Here is a 21,365-nt window from a genome sequence, read left to right on the forward strand (position 1 = left end):
GTCTGTGAGCCTCGCTGTCTTTACTGGCGACGAATCCCAGCCTTCCGGCTTGGTTTTCTGATGGCGACTCGGCCAAATCGTCCAAGGACTTCGATGGGACGATACCCAAGTTAAGAATTTCAAGCTAGTATAGCTTGATGAACAGCTGTTTTACTGCAGTTTTATTTTTCATTGGTTATCTATGTTTTGGTACTTGTTGTTGGCTGATGTTCTTGGAGTCCTCGGAAAAATAGAAGTGTAGCTAGGCTTTTTAGTACTTATTTGAGTATATTAGTTTCTTTCTTTCTTTTTTTTTTTTTTTTCTTTTCTCCAAAGAGAACTATTCAAGACCGATAACTTGAAGGGTATCACAAATGAGATAGTAGAAACAAAGAGAAATTCCAAGTTCGTTTGGTATATGATAAAGCCTCAGTGTCGACCGGAAGAGAGAAGGAGATCTGACTTCAGGACTCAGCAGGGACTTCCTCCGACTCCGGGGGTTCGCTCTGCTTCCCCTTCTCCTTTCCCTTGCCGTCTGGCTTCGAGGACGCATTCGACTTCTTGGGTTTGCGGGTCAACCTGAAGGCTCCATTTGGATCGACCTCGACATCCGCAAACATGTTGAGCAGTTCTTCCATTGTGTCGCGGCTCTTGAGCTTTTCGTCGCCGATGGTTTGATCGATCGACGCCAATTTCTCTGATTGAAGCCGGAGTAGATAGTCATCGATGGTTTCGCTGACGATGATCTTCTTGTATTCCACCTCTTGAGTCTGGCCAATGCGCCACACCCGGCAGAAAGCCTGCGATCGAGTTAGCAAGCTATTCCTAGAACTGATAGACCAGGGCGTGGTGTCCGTACCTGATCTTGTACTGCATCGTTCCACCACAAATCGACCAGAATGCACTTGTTCGCCGCGGTCAAATCTAGTCCTATGCCACCAGCCTTCAGGCTCGCCAGCATGATCTTCGTGTTACCGTTCACGTCGCTGAACTGCTTCATGCTTGCTTCTCGTTTGGCCAGATTCATTTTTCCAGTCAACTTGAAGCTGTTAGTGATTCTGAAGAATGGGGGATAAGCAGGTTTGGGATGAACTCCCTACCGAAGTTGCCGGCCACTTCTCCCTCTGGCACATCTTCCCCAAGATGCGGATGAAGTCGAGAAATTGAGTGAAGATCACAATCTTGTTCCTTGGCGACTCAGCCAACCATTTCGCCACCAGGTCTCGGATCTTGGTCAGTTTGGCTGATGGCATTTGACTCGCGCATGCTTCTATCCAGTCGGTTTGCTCGTCCGCATCTGGCTCGGTAGATAGCTCCTCATCCGAATTCAGGTAAGCAGGTCGCCGAAATGAGCCCTGAGGCTTCCGCCACACGCCAGTCTTGGATTTTTTCTTGCTTTGAGTTGCTGTTCCTTGCTTCGGGTTCTTCGTGGATTGTGTCTGTGTAAGCTCAATGTCTTCGACCGCGTCACAGTAGGCTGCTTCCTGAATAGGTTCCTGACAGACACGGCACATCGGCTTGCCCTCATCTGTGCTCTCATTGACAGAGAGATAAATGTAGCACTCCTCGCAGTAGAGATGATGGCATGATGTGATGACGGGATAGACGGGAACACACTTGCAGTGTGGACAACTGTTCCTCTTAAGACGTTCGTCCCATTGCCCGCTTTCATGGAGTTCGAGCATCAAGTCGTAATAGTCCCTTACTAGCTTCTCCTTATCTCCTTGAAGATTTGGGGAATGAACCAGATGCTCTTCACGTTTGTCGCAGATGACTGTTGGGTTGCTGCGGATCGCGATGAGCCTTTGTACTATTATGAACGTGGGGTCTTGCTCGTCTCGCCCATTAGCCATCCTAGAGAGTTTCGCCATAAGCTGCCTTTCTGATAGAAGCTTCTTAATGATATCATGAGCGGTGAGAAGGTGACTGCAGAACATGCGAAGTATCAATATCATCGTCAGGAAACATCGGTATTGAGCCAGTTTCGGATGCTTGTGTTTCGCAAGCTGATTGATATTCTGGATGAAAACGTCTTCAATGGCATTGTAAAGCTCACGTTCAGCATCGCAAAACTCGGCTTTGATGACTTCATCATGAACATCCGGTAGTTTGACCAAAGGAAATGAGAAAAGCCGACTGGCGTGAGTCCGGCGGAGCATGAATGATCGTATGAGGTTGACCAGGCGCATGTGGCTATCTTCGTCCTGACAGAAATCTCTGAGAAACTTTTCGTGGGTTTTGGTGCCGGGCACCCCCAGGAAGTCAAATTGAGGAAATAGTTCATCGATATAGTTATGTATAGGCGTGCCACTCAGTATCCACTTATTAGTGCCAGTCAAAGCGCAGACAGCCATCGACACAGCTGAACCATGATTCCTGATGAGGTGCCCCTCATCAAGAATGATCCGGTGATACTTGATCTTATGCAGAGGGCCGAGATGCTCTTCGTAATGTTCATCCCACCATGCCATCACTTCGTCTTCAGTCCCGGTCGGCACTGGTGGCTTGCAGCTTTGAGGATATGACCTTCTCACCTCGTCGTACGTGGTGATGATGACACTGTATTCCTGGAGGCTTCCAACAATGTCCAATGTATCCAATCTATGTCCAGCACAGTAAGTGACAATCTCCTTGAGATCGATACCATCGCAATGCTTTAGAATTTGATTCTTCCAATGAGATACTAAATGTGATGGAACAACAATCAGTGTGGTTTTGATAGGGTCCTCTGGGTCCGAGGGTCGTCCATCGACGATATTTGCTAGGCTTCCGTTAGCATGGTAGGCTGATAGGAGGCCTAAGGATAGTTGTTCACCTAGTGCTTGAATTGTCTTGCCCAGACCCATGAAGTCACTCAGAAATCCGCCGTAGGGTGGATAAGATGAGTTCTCTCGATCGCGCATGAATGCTGCTCCCAGCAATTGATAGTGGTACAAGCTTGTTCTCATACCTGGGATGCGATAACCTCCTGTCCCATCCTTTCTCACGCCTTTCGAGAATTTGCGGCTTGCGTTAATTATTTGCTTATGGTCCGATTTCGCTCCGGCAAGATCCGCCTTAGGGATACTGGCAATCATGCGTCTGAATGCCTTCTCTTTGTCCCTCTCCCCAAACTCAGGCATGGCCTGTGCAGAAGCACTAGCGTGCGCATCTTCGATAACGTTAGGGGCCATCAGAGTTCTGAGAAACTCCTCAGATGCCTTGGTAGTAATCTTTCTGGCCTTTTTGCGTGTGGGGGCATCGACTGGCTCAGAATCAGGTGTAGTGTCTTCACTTCTCCGTTTCCTAGACTTTCTTGCAGTTTTCTGGCCCATTTGCTTTAAAACGGAATCGAGACCATACTTCTTGCTCTTGCGCTTGTCCTCAGCTGAAAGTCTGTTCTTCCTGTTTCGTGGTACTCGTGATCGTTGCCCCTGGCCAGCAGTCGACTTGGCGGTTTTCTGGGAGGGCTGCACGGTACTCTCCGACGGCTGTACCATGACTTCAGCAGGCACTTGTTCGTTGACCACGGCTCCTGACTCCTCGTCATTAGAGATTATCGATAAGGTTTCTGCCTCAAAAGCCTCTCTCGCGGCAACTCTTCTCTCGCGCGCTTCTTCTTCCATTTCAGCAGCTTCAAAGAGAATCTGATCTGCCAAAGAAGGATTCTCAATGCTCTGAAAGTGGTGTTCTGCAGCTTTGAATCTGTAACCAGTAATTAGTCACCGCCCTACGGGAGCAAGGTCATATGTCACCCACTTTGCGTTCGAGTTGTCTTGTTGGGCTATAGTATCAAGCTCATCATCAGGCCACTCAGCCTCGTCACCATCGTGAGCTAGATTCCCTGATTGAGGGTGAGCATCTTCCGCTCCAGATGACGCTGAAGAGGCGACAGGCACATTATCCAGCGATAGTCGGGGATTTTCGTCATCTTCGATGACATCTGCCGAAGGAACCTTGTCCGCTGCATCAAGCTCTGCATTCACGGGCTCTGAATTCTCAGGCAGATTGTTAGTCATAGATTCACGTTCAGCATCCAAACCCTTCAGTACTGCTGTAATCTCCGTGTCCCATATGTTCGCCCCGATGAGTTGTTCCAAATTTGGCCCACCTAAATACATTACCTGCACATCGGCAGGCTGGATAGACGAATGCTGTATGAGAGTGAGATGGTCTTGATTGCAAGGTGGAGCGATTACATCTGTCATCTGCACATCAGCGGGAGGAAAAGACGGAGACTGTATGGGAGTAGCAGAGCCTCGAACACAAGATACGGCGATCTCGTCTGGAGACGCCATCTGCACATCTGCAGGCTGGAAAGACGAATGCTGCATGGTTGTGATAGAGTCTTGATCACAAGGGGGAGCGATTGTATCTGTCATCTGCACATCGGCGGGGAAAGACGGAGGCTGTATGGAACTAGCAGAGCCTTGATCACAAGGTAAAGCGATTTCATCTGCCATTTGCACATCACCCGGGGGCAAAGACGGAGGCTGTATGAGAGTAACAGAGTCTTGGACACAAGGTGAGGCAGTCTTGTGTGGATGCACCATCTGCACATCAGCGGAAGGGAGAGACGAAGGCGCCACGGAACTCCTAGAGTCCGAAACAAAAAGCGAATCCTCTCCACTTGGATGGTTAGGGCTAGAGAAAGGAACCAATGGCAATTCCGGCCCGACGTCCGTAATCCAGCGATCGTCTGATTCGCAACGTCAGTATCACGGAGTAAAAGTCGAAGCCATGTGCAAGGAGGCCTGCTTACCTGGGTTGGGGAGAAAACAATGGCTGTTATCGTCGAGATTAGCCGTCGTATCTGCGTTTTCAATGGGCAATTGGGTGATCTCGAGTTCTTGCTGGCTCGCGGCGGCCGCCGGAGCCTCGGCCTGGTTGGCAGTATCTCTCTCCGCCTGAGGGGCCCCCTTCTCCTCGGGGTTTGTGGAGTCGTCTGTAGACATGATTCGCGAGATATTTCGAGTCACGTGGATATCAATAGAGGATAAGAGGAACAGGTGAAGCAGTATAAGAGATAGAGGATCAGGTGACGTGAGGAAGAAGGAACGGTGGCTGACGGAAGCGTGCAAGCAGGTGATGTGGCTGACGCAAGTGTGGAGGAGGGAAGCGAAGGGACGCTGAATGGAAGTAAGGAATCCAGAGCTGGATTCAAGGGGAACGCGGCTTGCATATAGGGTGTAAGGTGCGAGGAGTATGAGGAAGCTGATCGAGAGAGACAGGAGAACGAGGGGAGTATGTAAGAATGGTTGGGTATTTAGAAGACAGGAACTTGGCTGAGGAGAGTGGAGGAACAGAAGAGGATGAGGATGGGTGGTATTTGTATGGCTGGCGGTTGGCTGGGAAGAGTGGAAGAACAGGAGAGGATGAGAGGATGGGTGATATTTATATGGCAGGAGGTTGGCCCAGTGGCGCGAAGAACGAGTTCAAGATGAGGGCAGAGAGTGTTCCAGCAAGGGTGACGCTTGATCAAGTAGTGATTGAGAATGACAATTGCAAAGTCAAAGGAGGGCTGATGGTCAAGAAGGATGAAGGGGCTTGAGAAGATGGCTGACTTGATTGACTGGAAGGATGCGCGTATGTTGTCCGGAATGAGTGCTGGGTGAGAGTAGGATGTAAGCAAGGTAAGTTGAGAAGGCCTGACCAAGTAGGGCAAAGTTCGATCTTGGGAAGAATAGGCGAAGAGGAAGAAGGCTGAAGCGACCTCCAAGGATGGCTGCTATATGTGGAGCAGAGTTGAGGTCAAGTAGAGACGGTATAGATGAGGAATGATGTAACAATGAATGGACCAAGCACCATTTCAATTGAGGTGGAAATGAGGAGGAACATAAATTCGAGAATGAAATGGACGTAGCGGCAATTCATGAGCTATTATATTCATAGGATATGAAGGCAAACCTGTCACCCATGCATGTACTCCAGACTAAACAGTCCAAGATCACACACGCTCCACCGACAATGTGCGAGTAACTTCATGTAAAACTAGACCAGAAAATCATCACTCATAACGACCAAGGGCACCGGGCACCGTTACTCCTGCTTCACCAATTCCTATTACCTTGCCCTGTTCCTAGTACATCAGGCGCCGAATCACTCCTCGTCGATGGCACAGTTGGGATGCATGACATAGATAGTCCGCTCCACTTGTGCAGACTCATCAGCTGGGTCGACCAGACCTTGTCCACGAATAGGCATAAGAATGTTGTCCTATCAAGGTAAGTTAGCATGAGATAAGTGGAATGGAGCGAGGGTAAGTGCAACACAGTACGTACCTTGACCATCCGCTTCAGAACCTTGACAGCCAGGGAGCGTTCTTGCTCCAGATCTTCCTCGGTTTCCAGTTCAGACTCGACTTGTTCCAAGTACCAGACGAGAAGTTCTTCCTGTTCAACACCTTCACCAGACATCGACTCGTCATCGCGCACACGTCGTACAAGCAAGTTCAAGATCTTCATGTATTTGTCATAAGTGATCTTGGTACGTGTGCGAGGCGGCTGGGTCTGTTGTGCCGGCTCGCCTTCATCACGCATGGGGCTGTCGCCTTCGCGATCACGGTCACCCATTTCATGATCTTCATCGGCAGCGTGACCGCTAGCAGCGTTGACTTCATCATCAACTTCAACATCATCTTTCTCGACAGTCACCATGCTTTGCCGCAGAAGGTCGTAGGCTTCACGCACAAAGCTGGGGATAATCTCCTCTACACAGTTGGCCTTTGCAACGGCCTCGGAAAGACGGATGAGAGACTCAAGCTGTCGAACCGTGATACGGTAAGAGGAGCGGCCCATGCCACCTTGGGCATCGCCGGCCCGAAGTTCCTTGTACTTCTCGACCAAATAGGCCTTAGCCTCCTCCGTGAACACGGGTCTGAATGTTCTTGCGAATCGGATGTAACGCAGTAATTGCTCAGTGCTGAGCTCCGGATTGACTGCTTCATCGCGGTTCATGTGCACGTTAACAATGTGGTCCGCAAGGTTGCGATCCACTGTTTCATTAGGGTCGTCTCGGACCACGAAGAATAGATCGAATCTGCTCATAATGGGAGCACTAAAGTTCAGGTTGCCACGCAATGTAGTCTTCGGGTTGTAACGGCCACCAATAGGGTTTGCCGCCGCGAGAATCGACGCACGGGCGTTGAGGGTAGTATGAATACCAGCCTTGGCGATAGAAATCGTCTGTTGCTCCATAGCTTCGTGGATCGCAACTTGGTCGCCAAGGTCCATTTTATCAAATTCATCAATACAGCAGATACCTCCTCCATTCTGTTCAGAGAGAGGGTCAGTTCTGTGATTACTCGGCACAGTGATAGTATGGATCACATACAGCTAACATCAGAGCTCCCGCTTCGATGGTGAACTCGCCCGTCTCGGCATCCTTGACAACAGCCGCAGTTAAACCCGCTGCAGAGGAGGCTTTGCCACTGGTATAAACAGCCCGAGGATGTAAAGAACACACATACCTGGATAAGAATGTATCAGTATCACCATCTAGGAACCACCGGAGGTTCGAATTACTTACTTCAGGAATTGACTTTTGCTGGTTGACGGGTCACCAACAATGCAGATGTTGATATCACCACGGAGTTGTAGATTCTCTTGTTCGGTATTCTTGCTGACTCCTCCAATTAGTTGTAGCAATATGCCCTTCTTGATTTGCCGGTGACCGTAGATCATGGGAGCAATGGAGTCAATCAGCCGCGCGTAGATATACTCCGAATGCACGAGTTTCTTCAAGTCTTGAACTTCGTAGGGCGTAAGACTTTGAAGCAAAGCCTCCTGCGCCTGATCTTCATCAGTCTCAGGATCCGAGATCTGGTTGAGCGAAGCCAGAATATTGTGTGACTGGCCATTCAACTGCTGTTTCGTCTGTTGACCGGGAGTCGTTGTATCAGGCGTCACCATACAAGCAAGGAACGCGAGTCGATAGGTGAGGTCTCTGATACCAAGAGCTTTCAGACCACTCACACCGCCACCACCAATGTCACTTCCCCGGAAGGCACCATCATCACGGACAGCTTCCGGTCGCACCCCTGGCAAACCCAGCTGGCTCACATCTGGCACCACAATCAGTGTACCAGTGAAGATGCACCGCTCACCGGCCTTAGCACGATCCACCATCTCACCTCGCAGAATAATGTCCATTGTCCGCGGCATGCTGCCAGTTGGGATTTCATGAGACGACTCCTGCAATTTGACCTTCTGCCAATCAACAAAAGTACTCTTGCCAATATCCAGCCGCCATGCGGTGCGGTTCCCGCAGGTGTCGTTGGGGCATTGCGCGGGCTCAGTGTAGCGGAAAGTCTGTTCCACGTTGGGACACACTGCCTTACACAGTTCACAAGTGAAAGTACCGAGAGATAGCTCGGGTCGGATCTCAGAGGTACGCGTGACTGTGCCGGATACAGAGACTAGCTTTCCAATCTGAGACGTCCGAAGTTGGCGCAGCCGGGACACCAGGGGTAGGTTATAGAACGCCAGCGAGAATAGCCTATCGGTCTGCTGGTGCCTAGTCTTCTCGCGGATATCACGCTCCAAGTCGGGATTATCCGACACGCTTGAGTTGCCCGCAACCATAGAGGTACCTGCTTGCGAAGAGATGCTGCTAGTGGCGGTGGCCTGGCGATGCGCAGCATAGTATTCCGGTTCATACTTAGCGATCAGGTTGTTCAGGGCCTTGGTGAGAAAGGGTTGGAACCGATAATATTGGTTGGCAATCGCGTCTGCCAGGATCGGGTTGCTTAGGGAGGTCAGGTGCGTAAAATCCACATAGAGCGTCGAAAGCTCGAATTTGGCCATGCCTCGGATTTGTGCAATGTAGTACTTGTCGCTCAAGATTTCCGCAGACGGCGGGGGAGGCTGTGAGAGTGAAGGCTCCTCCACGTATGTCTCAAGCAGTTCCTCGAACGCTTGTTGCACTTTCTCTCCAGCAACATCGGTCACTGGGGGAGGAGGGGGCAGATATGGATTGCGGAGTCGGCCTACGGTCGAGACGTTGGAGTCTGCTCCTTGCTCGTCTGGATAGCCGTGCATATCGCTCATCGGTCCATTGCTTTCTGAAGGTGGCTGCGGTCGTGAGCTGGGGATTTGATCCGAATGAAGACGGCGAGAGCCCGCCGTCGAGCCCAATTCCGACTGCAGGACGGCATCAAAGAGGGAGGACATGGCGCAGGGCGGATGGCCAGGGTAAGGCCGTTGGATGTATGTGGTAGGAATTCTTTCAACTAAGACAAATGTGAGATATTACAACACTCGGCGAGCTAGTGCTATCTCAGATAAGTGTCCAACTTGCTGCCAGTCAATCAGAAGGGCCAGCCTTGAGGGAGGGTGGGTGCGTTGGCCAGAAGTTGAAGGATGTGGATGGAATGAATGTGTTTGGCACTTTTGCTTTGCATTGGCATTTTTCCGTCGAGCTTTGCATGGGACGCGACCGCAACACGAACGCGTCGGAACCATGTTGCTCCGGCTATCGACGCGTTAAGTGGTTTTTGAATGCTTAGTCAGTTGCTTGGTGGGGATTCCCATTCCTTTGGGAATGCCAAGGTGTTACCGTAGCTGAGAATTAGGGCTAGCCATTTCCAGGCAGAGGTAACTAAACTTACGGACGGACCGGAGTGGACTCGGGACCCCTAGACGGGCTCGTCCTCTACTCCGTAGAGTCACGATCACGGTTAAGAAGGCTTTTTTCTTTTTTGGACGTTCGTGGTGGTATGGGCCGTATCATAGCAAGGGCAATTACCCACTGCAGGGCATGTTGCAGATGTGATTTGACACTTCAGCAAAAACCCTCTCCTATTCGAGGAGAGCGGAACGGTCCGATGATCAATAGCAAAATGGAGCACTGGGTTCTGCAACCGCCACTGCTGCTGCGGTGATTGACTCAGTTGGCCCTCCGCACCGGTCCGGTTTGGGCGACTCCATAAATGGGGATTGACAGCTGAGCTTTCAGATGGGATAGGGCAAACATGGTAAAGAGGATTAAGGAGATCCTCAGTTCACATGTATATAGAGAGTTCTACTCTGCTCGTAGCAATGACGCGTAAGGTATCTCTTTGTGAGGTGGCTTGATGATATCCGCGGATAAAGAGCATATCCACCTTCGGCATACTACAGACAATTATCATAGTGCTCCATCGATATTGCCTGGGAGTACGACCTTGGACTCGTGACGGCCAGACTACTTGACGTCATTGTTCGCATTCTACCTGCGATCTTGCCAGAGGGTCCTCTTCTGAGTGGTTCAGACTAAGCCCGTCTAGCCATGCACCTACAGCAGCCACGGACAGCGTACGCCAGCAATACGAAGTAACACACGCACCTTTCTCCAAGCTACTGCGACAGCGAAAGCCCTCCAAAGTCTCTTCTGTCTCTTTGTTGTGGCCGGATGGCCTTATTTCGTCATGATCTTACGACCCAAACTGGGCCAACCACTGAACGAACGTTATGATCCCATTCTTCCTGTTTTGGTCAATGATGGTAGTCATTTAGGAGGGAGTCTAAGGGCATATAACCGATGCATACGGACAGATTGAATGGGAGGGTTTTCAGCTAGAAAGCACCCCCAACTATGCACCACTCTATCATTATGCACGCTGTGCCTCGCCTCGCGGTTGACCTACCAGATATGGCCGGTAGATTTCCCAAAGGCCTTTTGCCTCTTTTGGAGCAAGATGGCCCGAGCTGGAGGGTCTGAGAGCCTGCAAGATAGGCGCGATTCGGAGTGGGGGAAAGAGTTTGAACTTTGAAGAGAGCCAACAAGAGGAAAAAGCCACCGGGGAGCTCCCCGAGTGTCCCAACAATCCGCACCAAGCGGGATCCTTCCCGTCTGAATCATTATTGACTTATTGTTTTATTGTTGATGATAGGTGGTCTAACCAGCCAGGGTAGTAGGTGGGTTCCAGCGAGTTGTTCTTCCCCACATCCAATCATACCAGATTGACGGGTAGGATTCCTTTTCCGGCCAACCTCAATCATTGACGACCCAATGGCAGAGATCAATCCGTGTAGAATGTTAGGTAGATAGGTCAGATACGGATAGGCAGTATCCGTACCCCGTAGCTAGTAAGGCAAGGTAAGACTGTATACCTAATATGGAAATGAAAAGCTGAGGGGAGGATGAGAATACATACCTACTCAGTAAAGTACGGATTATCATGGATACAATACAGATTACGGAGTAGCCTAAGAGGGAGGTCGTGGGGCCCTTTTGCGGCGGCGGCGGTGGTGGAGGTGGAGGGTGTTCTAAGGTTGGTGTCTAACTAGGTGATTAATGAATTCTTCCACAAGTAGTGAGTTGAGTTGGTGAGTTGGTGAGTGAGTGGTGACCGAGTGGTAAGTCAGTGAGCACTGGCCGCTTCCTCCGACGACTCCCAATTCCACCTTCAAGCTGAGTTCTTTCTCTCTCTCCGTTCCTCATGTTGAATCTCTTCTTCTTTCCTCCCTCTCTTCTTTCCACCACAATCCACACTTCCTCCCACACCCTCTCCATCCCTCCCTCCACAACCTCTCCCCTTCGACCACATCCCATCAATTCCCCTGCTTCCATAAGTTGCCTCCAAAGCCCCAGCCCGGATACACAATTCGGCTCTTTTCCCTCCTCGTGGCCTGACAAGCTATATACCCACTTTTCTCATAGCCTTGTAGGCAATGACCTTTCTTTTCACGGCCTGCAACAATTCTTCTCCTGTTCGACATGCGTTGTTAACATATACTTTTTCTTCCTCTTATTTCCACTTCTTACCTTTACTTGCTGAATAACAGCAAGTGCTGGCATGGTTACCTGTTTCTGGCAACTGGCGCGCACACATTCAATGACCACTTCTACAAATCACACTGGACCTGTCCTGGAGGCAGAGGATCCTTCTCAATCAGCACAACAACGTTGGTCTTTTTGATGTCTTTTCTCCCTTTGCTGGCGCGGGTGTGCCGTGCACCTCCCGACTGACCAAGAGCTCACTCCTTTTCTTTTGACAGAAGCGTCCAACCCTACCCCTCGAGTTCCTGTTAGCACCGACGCTAGCATCGGCCAACAAAGTCATACACCTGGACTTCAGGTCCAGTCTTCCGCAATGCAGACAACTTACTTGTTCGTCGATAAAAACCTCAGCCCCCGTGCACGAAGGTCGCACGTCATGCGCCAACATAATCAAAAAAGATATCTCCAGCGAATGACTACCCAGCCCTATAATCATAATGTAAGCTCCGTAACAACCTGCATAAGCTGGCGGGCTGTATTACCTGCTTTTGACGCTGTGACTCGAATGCTTTTCCCTACCAGTCATAGCCTAGCTGGACACGCGGCTCGTAATGATTACTCATTGTGCTGACACTCCCTTTGATACATAGCACTCAGCCAGACCTCCTGTACCAACACCAACCTCACCTCGCGCAGGTGATTCTTGGTCTCCTCCGTCGCCCACTACGATTCTGGACTCGTCGAGGAAAGATCCTTTTGACAGTTTGCCAACTGTCACCTCTGTAGCCGACCAAGAGCTGGCGGATGCATGGGTGCGCAAGTTAAGTTATTGGTCAGGACAGAACCAGTACATCAAGCGCCAAATTTATAAAGCAGCCATAGCCCATCCAGTGTGTTTTCAAGCGATCATTCTTACTTATTGCGCTCGCTGGCGGGCCCGACTGTATGGTCTCGAATCCAGCCCTGAAGCCGAACATCATCTAATCAGGGCCTCCACGATGATCCAAAAGGCAAGAGAGGAACAGAGCGATGATTCCCTTGCCATGGCCCTTGCCGGAATGTCTCTCCATGAGAATCGCTTCGGTGATAATGAGTCCGCTGCTATAGAGTACGAAGACCAGGCACTTGGACTTCTGCGCATGGGCCCTCGGCAGGATTCTATGGGCATTGCTGAAGTGTTCCTGCATTACGTGCAGTATTTGAAGATGCCCCGAGAATTCTCGTTGGGCGATAGTGACAGACTGTTGCTAGTCCATTTTCTTCGAGGTGCGAAAGAATTGAAGCTCAAACACAGCACAGCTGCATACTTGACCTCGGTGCCTCAGAGGCGTACGGCGTTTCAGATGGCCAGTCCGCTCTTCTGCTCACTTTGTCCTGGGCCTTGGCCATCCACCGTTCCACAGGACTTGCACAAATATGTCGTGAACTTGAATATTCCCAGTCATGAGGTTAGCCGCACCGCGTGTTTGATACACATCACAAGCGCATTGTGGGATTACCAATATGAACCCGACAAAACTCGTCAATTCCTTGCTCACCTCAATGAGCTTGTCGCGCAGTATAAGCTCGATAGAAACCCCGCATGTGAAACATTCGTATGGCTCCTTCTTGAGGAACGATGTAGCCCGAGGTTACGAGACTCAGAGCGGGCGTGGCGGATGGGAGAGCTTTTGAAGATGATCAAAAAACTACCACCTGATTTACGAGTTGAGTACGGCAATATTCTTTTCAGCTTTCTCATGCTCGAGAGTCCTGCTTTAGAAGTTGGGGAGTTTGAAAGAAGACTACTCGCTCTCTGAATGCTGAGATTTTTCACTCCAACTTGTTTCTTAGGTCTTCTGTAACGCTGGGGCGGAGATGTACTGTTGGTATACCGGTGTTAACTGCTGGGCTTGTTTGGGTACATTTTGGCGAGTGCATTTCTTTGGATCGATACATTGACTATGTTCACTAAGTAGCACATACTGTCCTGCCATGGATGGCCTCGCCCCAGTGCAGCTTTCCCCAACCCCAAGGATTGATTGAATACCGCGCAGGGATATAGGCATTTAGAAGGATCGCCTATGACGTAGTGCTGGAGTCTAAATTCGCGTTGCCTGTCAGACTGTCAGACCAATAGAGTGGGAGAACATGGGATATTGCACCCCCAATGTCCGGTTCAAAACGCCACGTCCGGGTACCGTCTACCCAATTACTTCCTCCTTGACAGATTAGGGTTTTATTCTCAATTATGGTCACCTTTCTTATATAATATCCGTTCTTAGCGAATTCAAATACTAGGGAGAGGAATGTCCAGCTATAATCGCAACTACTTGTTATCACATAAGTCAAAGTATATAACCATATAAATACTCCAGATTGATTGCAAGTTGCTGGGAGGATATACCTGAGTAGGAAGGCGGAACAGGAGCCGGATGCACTCCCGAGAAGGGGGTCGCATATTCATGTCAAGTTGTCAAGTGACTGTAAGCTAGATTCCGAACCAGACTGCCGGACCACCACCGCCAATGGCTCATTGTCTCGTCTCGTATTCTCGGCAATAGACCAGTGCCAGGTGGTCCTTACTGATCCCCTCTTATCTCTTCTATTGCTAACATTGTAGAACACACAACCACATGGTACTATGTCCGCGAGTTGGTCTGAGCGAATCGGCAATGTTCGGAGTAAACTTTTGCTTGTTGGACAAAGATCCCTGCTGCAACTACCCGTCGCGCGGTTCCGCGAGAGCAGAAATCCTGGAAAGTCACGCTTAGACCTTGATTGCAATATAACCTAGTCGAACTGACGAATTGGATCGAGATTCCTGCCCGGGCTGACTTTGAGCGTGGGGTTTCCCGTCTTATTTTTTTTCATCTCGCAAGATCCAAGGACGAAGTTGTTGTCCGCTGTCGCATCCCAGCTCTCGGAGTCGGACCCCTACTTATGTATGTTGGGAGTGTGGGACGACGAGTCGATCCCTGTGATTGTTCTTGATCCTATCGCATATACATGAGCAATCGCCGAGGGCGAGTTCATAATCATATAACCCAGGGCGTGGCCTTTAAAGGCTGGCGCAAGGCACTCGCTGGTGACTTGGTAGTAGTTACTGGTCACGGGTAGAGACAGCGCTGGGCTGTACAGTACTCGAAATTATGCGCAGCAGGGCTACGAGGGACCGTTTAGCGCGACCATACAACAGCAAGCAAGGCCTGGGTCTCGCATGGATCAATGAAGCGGGCGAAGTGTGAAAACTAAAAGCAGAACAATCCCCGACAGCGAGGTCCAGGTGGATGGACGAGCACTTTTCGACCTTTGACTTGAGGATAATCTTGGCACCAGATTTCGCCCTCCATTAATTAGGTTACTCCAGGCAACATCGAAGGACAACTGCAGCCACTACCAGCGAGGTTGGTTCAAAAGCCCACAAGAACAAATCCGGAAATGGGAGGAAACAATCAAGAATTGACGGAGAAGATGGCACAAGAAAAACCCTACAATTCCGCGTGACATCTGCCATGGAGAATAAAAAAAAAGGTATCGCCACATGTCCCACTCTCGTCCGTGCATTATCTAGGCCCGTCGGAGGAAGTCTGTTGTTGGAACTTGTTCACAGCTTTGAACAACTTGCGCAGGCCAAGATGCGCTACTAAACAGGAAAAGCTGGCGGTCTAGCTCTGTCTTTCGTCTTCTGTGTGCGACATTACAAGCGGGGCCCGTCGAGGCCTAGATTTGAGCGATAAAGATCCTAGCAATCTTGCTTGAGTTTAGGATCTGTTTGACTGGTGACAAGAAATGTCGGAGGTTGGAGGCCCAAGCACGGCAGCTGAAAGTCTGATCAAATTGATGGCACTACTGATATCATTTGAGCCGGGAAGGTAATCTACCCATCATGGTGGGCCTGTTCTTGACAGTTGACATCGACATTATCTCGACGGACACGTTGTCCCTGCTAGCACGGGAGCAGTCCCAGCTAGCATTGACCAGGATTGACAGGATGTGCGTTGGTGGTGGCGAGATCGAGTAAATGGGGAAATGGGGGGGTTGGCATTTGTTGCCGTCCCCGGCCTGCTGCTCATCATGCTTAATTCATAGAGCTTTCCTCCCCGAGTCCGATCGTATCATCATAGGATCATATCGAGGACGGACGGGCTGGATCATAGACTCGAACTTTTTCACTCCTCGATCGGATGAAACAAACGGTCTGTGTCAGGCGCACGGCAGAACTGTGGCTGAAGAGCTGCTTGATGTTGCTACGGAGTACCTCCTTACAAACCCCCCCCCGCTTCCAGCACTCACTCACTTGTGGAATTTGACTATAGCAATAGGGCTAACGTGGTAGTGCGAGCTCATCGCATGGTACGGAGTACAGACGGAATTATTTGTCGTGAGAAGTCCGCACCATGTCACAGCACGCAGTGCATGTGCACTCTATAGCGTGGCTCACCAGCCACAAGGAGGGCGGTGCAGATGGGGAGCTACGAGGGGACTGAATACCATATCGAGTCTAGCTGGCATTCTAGTACCAGACCAGCGATCGGAATTCTTGACCCAAAGTTGCAGATGGTTCGCCACCATGGTTCCATCTGTTCCATCTTCCATTCTCGGACCCCCCCCCCCCTTTTTTGTTTTTGCGGTTTTTGGGTTCTTCTTTGGCTTTGTACTCGGGATTCACGGATTCAGTGACTGGTTCAATTTACTTTTCGCGCCTAAGTCATCCAACCCAGGTTACCCAACAATCAAACGAGACACGCTAGACCAGCTAACACCGCACCAGGCGGCACGCTAGGGGCGATCTATTGGAACAACTCATCCACTTGCCTCGGAATTCTTTTTCTTGTGACAAGAGGAGGAGGGGTCGCTCAATCTGTTTGCGGTGTTGTGTTCTGCAGCCCAGCCTGGAGGTGGGTAGCCACAGTGCTGGGTGCAACCCTTTTCGCAACTCGCACCTCGCAACAGTTACGAATCGCATCACCGCTGCTCCGTATTTGACATCGGGTGATTCTTCAACTGCGCTCTTGGCTTGGTCTCATCATGACGAGGTGTGGCTGAACGAGCTGAAAGGCTGGAGATGATCGGCGTTCGCCACTACGTGTACTACACAGTAACTTACTATGCAGTAGTTTGCTCAGGACCCAAAGTCAAATTCCCCTTGGATACCCCAGCGGCCAGCGTCATCGACTTTCGGTGATCCATGTCTGCGCGATCGCTGGTTGTGCTCCTCACTCGCTTTCGCCATCTCGGTGGAGAGAGACAATCACAGCGCCTGCTAAAGCTAGTTTAATCTGCAGCTTCATGATCCTATCTTTTCACTTTTGGCCCACCGAATGCCTTAGAGGCCTCGTCGTTGACTATACTACTCTTAACAAACTAACTATTAGTTAACCACCTCTACGGTCGGCGGTACCGAAATCTGTGCGCGAGAACTAAGTAAATTCTTCATTCCTAGGGAACCAATTGGAATGCGTTTAGCTTTGCTACTACTGAGTAACAGCTTGTTCATTGATTGTTATTTTTTGTTTTTCCTTACGTCGAAACTCGAATGATTCGACTTGAGCGGGGAAAGAGAAAAAATTTCAGCGCAAAAAAGCGTGTGTTGAAGTGGCTCCCCCTATCGCTAAGCTTCGGGTTCCTTGAGTCTATCTCATTTTACTTTGTCCCCTCCTTCAAACAAATACTGTTGGCCCTCCCCCTCCCCCAATCTTCCTTCTTTTCATCATCTCTTCCCTCGCTTTCATCCCATCTCAATTTGCGACCCATCTCTATTCGTGGTCGTTTCAATCTATCAAGCGAAGAAGACCCTGTGTTAGCCTACTTCCAACCCTCTGTACACGCGGCCTTCCACTGTCGGCTCTGATTGCGATCGCCCCACTGCGCGCGCTCTAATAGGGGGGCATCATGGCCATAACCGATGCAGGCCTCTTAGGCCTCCGTCATTTAGGCGGGCGAGTATGTTTTCTCGAACTTCGCGATATCGCGTATCGCATTTCCTACGTTGAGAATGAACGTGGTTAACCTCCTTCCAGAGCACCGATAACCCTCAAGATGCCTCTAATTCGGCTTCGGGCCTGGTCACCACCTTGGTTCCATCCTTGGCGGCGGCCGTCGCCATGGTCTCCATCTTCATCATTCTGCGTCGCCGTGAGCGTCGAATGTATATGCCGCGAACCTATGTAGGCGTCTTGCGACCCTCAGAACGGACACCTGCGTCGCCGACCGGACTGTGGAACTGGATCAAACACATGTACCAATTACCCGACGAATACGTTTTGCAACACCACTCGATGGATGCATACCTCTTACTCCGGTTCTTGAAGACTGTTTCCATGATCTGCTTCGTGGGCTGCTGTATTACGTTTCCCATTTTGCTGCCGGTCAACGGAACCGGCGGTGCTGGAAAGAAGCAGCTAGATCTCCTGAGCATGTCGAACGTCGCCTCGAACAACTATGGACGTTACTTTGCGCATTGCTTTGTCGCATGGATTTTCATCGGTGAGTTCAGCACGAGCATACGCCCGATACCCCAGCGATTTTTTCTAACTTCAAATCTGCCTAGGTTTTGTGTTTTTCACAATCACCCGCGAGAGTATCTTCTATATCAACTTGCGCCAGGCCTACGCTCTTTCTCCCGCTTACGCCAGTCGCTTGTCTTCGCGTACCGTGCTGTTTTCCGCCGTCACGCAAGACTACCTTGATCGCGACAAGATTCGTCGGATGTTCGGCGTCAACAAGGTCAAGAATGTCTGGTTGACAACCGATACCAGCGAATTGGAAGAAAAGGTTTCTGCGCGCGACGACGCGGCGATGAAGCTAGAGGGTGCGGAAACGAAGTTGATTAAGCTGGCAAATGCTGCTCGTCTCAAGGCCCTCAAGAAGCAAGGGAACGTGGAAGATGGTCCCATCTCTGGAGATGCTGCGGGCGAGGAGTCGGACGGAGAATCTGGCTCTATCGCGGCTCGCTGGGTCAAGCCTTCGGACCGTCCTACTCACCGGCTCAAGCTTCTCATCGGTAAGAAAGTGGACACGATCAACTGGGCAAGAGCGGAGATCGAGCGTCTCACGCCCGAAATCGAGGAGCTTCAGGCCAAGCATCGCGCGGGCGAAGCGAAATTGGTTTCTTCGGTGTTCGTCGAATTCTACGCCCAGGCAGACGCCCAGGCGGCTTTCCAGTCCGGTACGCGCATTTTCTCGTTCTAGATTGTGTCTGTGGACGCTAACATGTATCTGCAGTGGCCCACAACCTCCCCTTGCATATGGCACCTCGCTACATTGGCCTCGACCCGACCCAGGTCATCTGGTCGAACTTGCGTATCAAGTGGTGGGAGCGTATCATGCGGTATGCCGCAACCATCGCTTTTGTCTGCGTCATGATCGTCTTCTGGGCCATTCCGACCGCGGTCGTCGGCTCAATCTCGAATATCAACTTCCTTACCAGCAAAGTTCCCTTCTTGAAGTTCATCAATGACGTCCCGAGCTGGATCCAGGGTGTTATCACCTCTTTGCTACCCACCGTCTTGATGTCCATTCTCATGGCGCTTGTTCCTATCATCCTCCGCCTGATGGCCAAACTCGGTGGTGCGCCCAGCTTGGCCGCCGTGGAATTGACCACCCAGAACTTTTACTTTGCATTCCAGGTTGTCCAAGTGTTCCTGGTGGTCACTCTTGCATCATCTGCCTCAGCTGTTGTCACCAAGATCATTGACGAGCCCACTAGCGCTGCATCCTTGTTGGCGAACAATATCCCGACTGCTTCCAACTTTTATATCTCATATATCATTCTGCAGGGCTTGTCCTTCAGCGCCGGTGCACTGCTGCAGATCTCAGGATTGATTCTTGGCAAGGTTTTGGGCAGACTGTTGGATAATACTCCCCGCAAGATGTACAAGCGCTGGTCCTCCTTGTCCGGTCTGGGCTGGGGTACGGTATACCCAGTTTTCACTCTGTTGGCTGTCATCGGTAAGAAACCTCTTCATTCTCAATATTCCAGAGAAAGGAAGTCTTTTGACTGACGCGGGACCACTCAATAGCTATCATTTACTCCTGCATTGCGCCTCTTGTTCTCGGTTTTGCGACGATTGGTCTTTATCTCTTCTACTTTGCCTACCGCTACAACATGCTGTTCGTGTCGAATGCCAACATCGACACCCAAGGTAAAACTTTCTACCGGGCTCTGCAGCAACTCACGGTTGGCTGCTACATTCTCAACGTTTGCCTGATCGGACTTTTCGCGATCGGCGCTGCTGCGGACACGATAGCTACCGGCCCCTTGGTCCTGATGATCATTTTGCTTGTCTTCACTGTGCTGTACCATGTCTCTCTGAACAGCGCCTTGGCACCGCTCATTGAATACCTGCCCAAGAACCTTGAGGCTGAAGAGGAGGCTCTTCTGGCGCATGAGGCCAGGTTGAGCTCCTCTGCTGAGGAGCCTTACAATGACAAAGCTGCTGCTGGCAACTCTGCCGATGCCGGTCGCAACAGCAGTGTGGCCAATGTTGACTCTGCGGAGAAAGGCTTGACTGCCCCCGCTGCGGAGCAGCCCAAGGCCAACTTCCTGGTGCGGTATCTTCGGCCCGACAAGTATAGCGGCTACGCACAGCTGCGTCGGTGGGTTCCGACCAACGACACCACCAGCTATGATCCTGTGGTCGAAGAAACCGCTTATTACCACCCATCCATCAAGTCCCAGCCCCCTCTTCTCTGGGTTCCTCGTGACGAGCTGGGCGTCAGTCGCCAGGAGGTCAGACACACCTCGAAGGTGATTGAGATCACCGACGAAGATGCTTGGCTGGATGAGAAGAACCACATCCAATGGAATACGGACAAGGGCACTCCTCCTGTCTACGAGGAGAAGATCTATTACTAAGGGTCGAGCACAAATCCGGCGATGCACGGCGGTGACCGGCTCCGACAAAGTGATGATCGAGGACCACTATTTTCATGGTGGAACCAAGTTGACCTAATAATTGATACCCATGGATCGGTGGAATTCGGGTTCCATGACCCATCTGTGATACCCGCGATAATATGTCTGGAATAATGGTAATATAAACGAGTTGTGAGTGTGTTATATTTTACATGGGAAATGAGATCATAGATGCTTTTTATGATCTCGGTAAACATGTGGGCTGTCTTCAAATCATGACGGCCGATTTCCATCTCTGGTTTTCCGATGTCAAGAGACGAGGCAGTTTCCCCTCGATGTGCTGTACTTACAAAGGCCTCACAGGCTTGAGCATTCATCCAATCAGTCAAACTTTCTATTTTCCACTAGTTAAACACCAATGGTTTACACTGTGTCCCGGAGAGGATGTTGAATTGTCATGCGGTGGAAATGAACTTAGACCTTGACCCGGGCAAGAATCGGTCAATTAGAATAGTGACTGGTAAAATATAAAAAAGGAGCAATTCCTTAGCGGAGGATTTAGGGCCAGCTCCGGTTGACCGCCCAGGTGCCGCTGACCATGAGCCTTACTGAGAACCCTGGGATGAGGTTCTCCACCGGTTCCTGTTTCTGCCCTGCGTTGGAAGGTCCCTCTTTTTTTCCCAACCTTGTTTGATATCGAGGTACGGTACTTCACCAACTGGCAGGCACGAGGTGCAAAAATGCAGTGCCGTGAAGGAGCCACCGAGCTTATGCGAGTGGTTTGGAACCAATCGGAAAGATTACCTGAGCCGCAGTCGGACCCGGTTCGGCCTTTCTGCAGCCCCCTTTGCGCCTGTAATTGGCCAAG

At 50.6% G+C, this 21,365-nt stretch overlaps 5 protein-coding genes across 5 annotated transcripts; 3 read left to right on the forward strand and 2 right to left on the reverse strand.

Annotated features, from left to right (window-relative positions):
- Positions 1-409: 409 nt before the first annotated feature.
- On the reverse strand, positions 410-3,977 carry BO86DRAFT_361622 (putative SNF2 family helicase; the record flags this gene model as incomplete). The annotated part of the gene is made up of 6 exons (XM_025669872.1): positions 410-779; positions 839-1,018; positions 1,080-1,782; positions 1,915-2,740; positions 2,795-3,449; positions 3,693-3,977. 6 exons carry the CDS (start codon positions 3,975-3,977, stop codon positions 444-446), a joined length of 2,985 nt encoding a protein of 994 aa, XP_025528171.1. The 3' UTR covers positions 410-443.
- Positions 3,978-6,057: 2,080 nt separating this feature from the next.
- On the reverse strand, positions 6,058-9,128 carry BO86DRAFT_312240 (MCM DNA helicase complex subunit MCM6; the record flags this gene model as incomplete). Its single annotated transcript, XM_025667942.1, has 4 exons — positions 6,058-6,174; positions 6,240-7,229; positions 7,291-7,426; positions 7,486-9,128. 4 exons carry the CDS (start codon positions 9,126-9,128, stop codon positions 6,058-6,060), a joined length of 2,886 nt encoding a protein of 961 aa, XP_025528172.1.
- Positions 9,129-11,246: 2,118 nt separating this feature from the next.
- BO86DRAFT_86165 (uncharacterized protein) lies at positions 11,247-11,874 on the forward strand. The gene has a single exon (XM_025677743.1). The coding sequence runs from the start codon at positions 11,378-11,380 to the stop codon at positions 11,714-11,716; it is 339 nt and encodes a 112-aa protein (XP_025528173.1). The 5' UTR covers positions 11,247-11,377; the 3' UTR covers positions 11,717-11,874.
- A 220-nt stretch (positions 11,875-12,094) lies between these two features.
- BO86DRAFT_378976 (uncharacterized protein) lies at positions 12,095-13,457 on the forward strand (the record flags this gene model as incomplete). The annotated part of the gene is made up of 2 exons (XM_025670654.1): positions 12,095-12,157; positions 12,309-13,457. 2 exons carry the CDS (start codon positions 12,095-12,097, stop codon positions 13,455-13,457), a joined length of 1,212 nt encoding a protein of 403 aa, XP_025528174.1.
- Positions 13,458-17,121: 3,664 nt separating this feature from the next.
- On the forward strand, positions 17,122-20,603 carry BO86DRAFT_86211 (putative DUF221 domain protein). The gene is made up of 5 exons (XM_025677744.1): positions 17,122-17,583; positions 17,661-18,126; positions 18,191-18,808; positions 18,865-19,590; positions 19,662-20,603. Exons 1-5 carry the CDS (start codon positions 17,533-17,535, stop codon positions 20,495-20,497), a joined length of 2,697 nt encoding a protein of 898 aa, XP_025528175.1. The 5' UTR covers positions 17,122-17,532; the 3' UTR covers positions 20,498-20,603.
- Positions 20,604-21,365: the final 762 nt, after the last annotated feature.

The sequence above is a fragment of the Aspergillus japonicus genome (assembly GCF_003184785.1).
Source record: "Aspergillus japonicus CBS 114.51 unplaced genomic scaffold BO86scaffold_21, whole genome shotgun sequence".
Lineage (NCBI taxonomy): Eukaryota > Fungi > Ascomycota > Eurotiomycetes > Eurotiales > Aspergillaceae > Aspergillus > Aspergillus japonicus.

Excerpts from the sequence above, each read along its gene's own strand:
- BO86DRAFT_86165 (XM_025677743.1), top strand. The coding sequence starts at position 11,378 with ATGTTGAATCTCTTCTTCTTTCCTCCCTCTCTTCTTTCCACCACAATC.
- BO86DRAFT_86211 (XM_025677744.1), top strand. The coding sequence starts at position 17,533 with ATGGCCATAACCGATGCAGGCCTCTTAGGCCTCCGTCATTTAGGCGGG. Across the intron at positions 17,584-17,660 it reads TCCGTCATTTAGGCGGGCGA|AGCACCGATAACCCTCAAGA; the intron begins GTATGTTTTCTC and ends ACCTCCTTCCAG. Across the intron at positions 19,591-19,661 it reads CACTCTGTTGGCTGTCATCG|CTATCATTTACTCCTGCATT; the intron begins GTAAGAAACCTC and ends ACCACTCAATAG.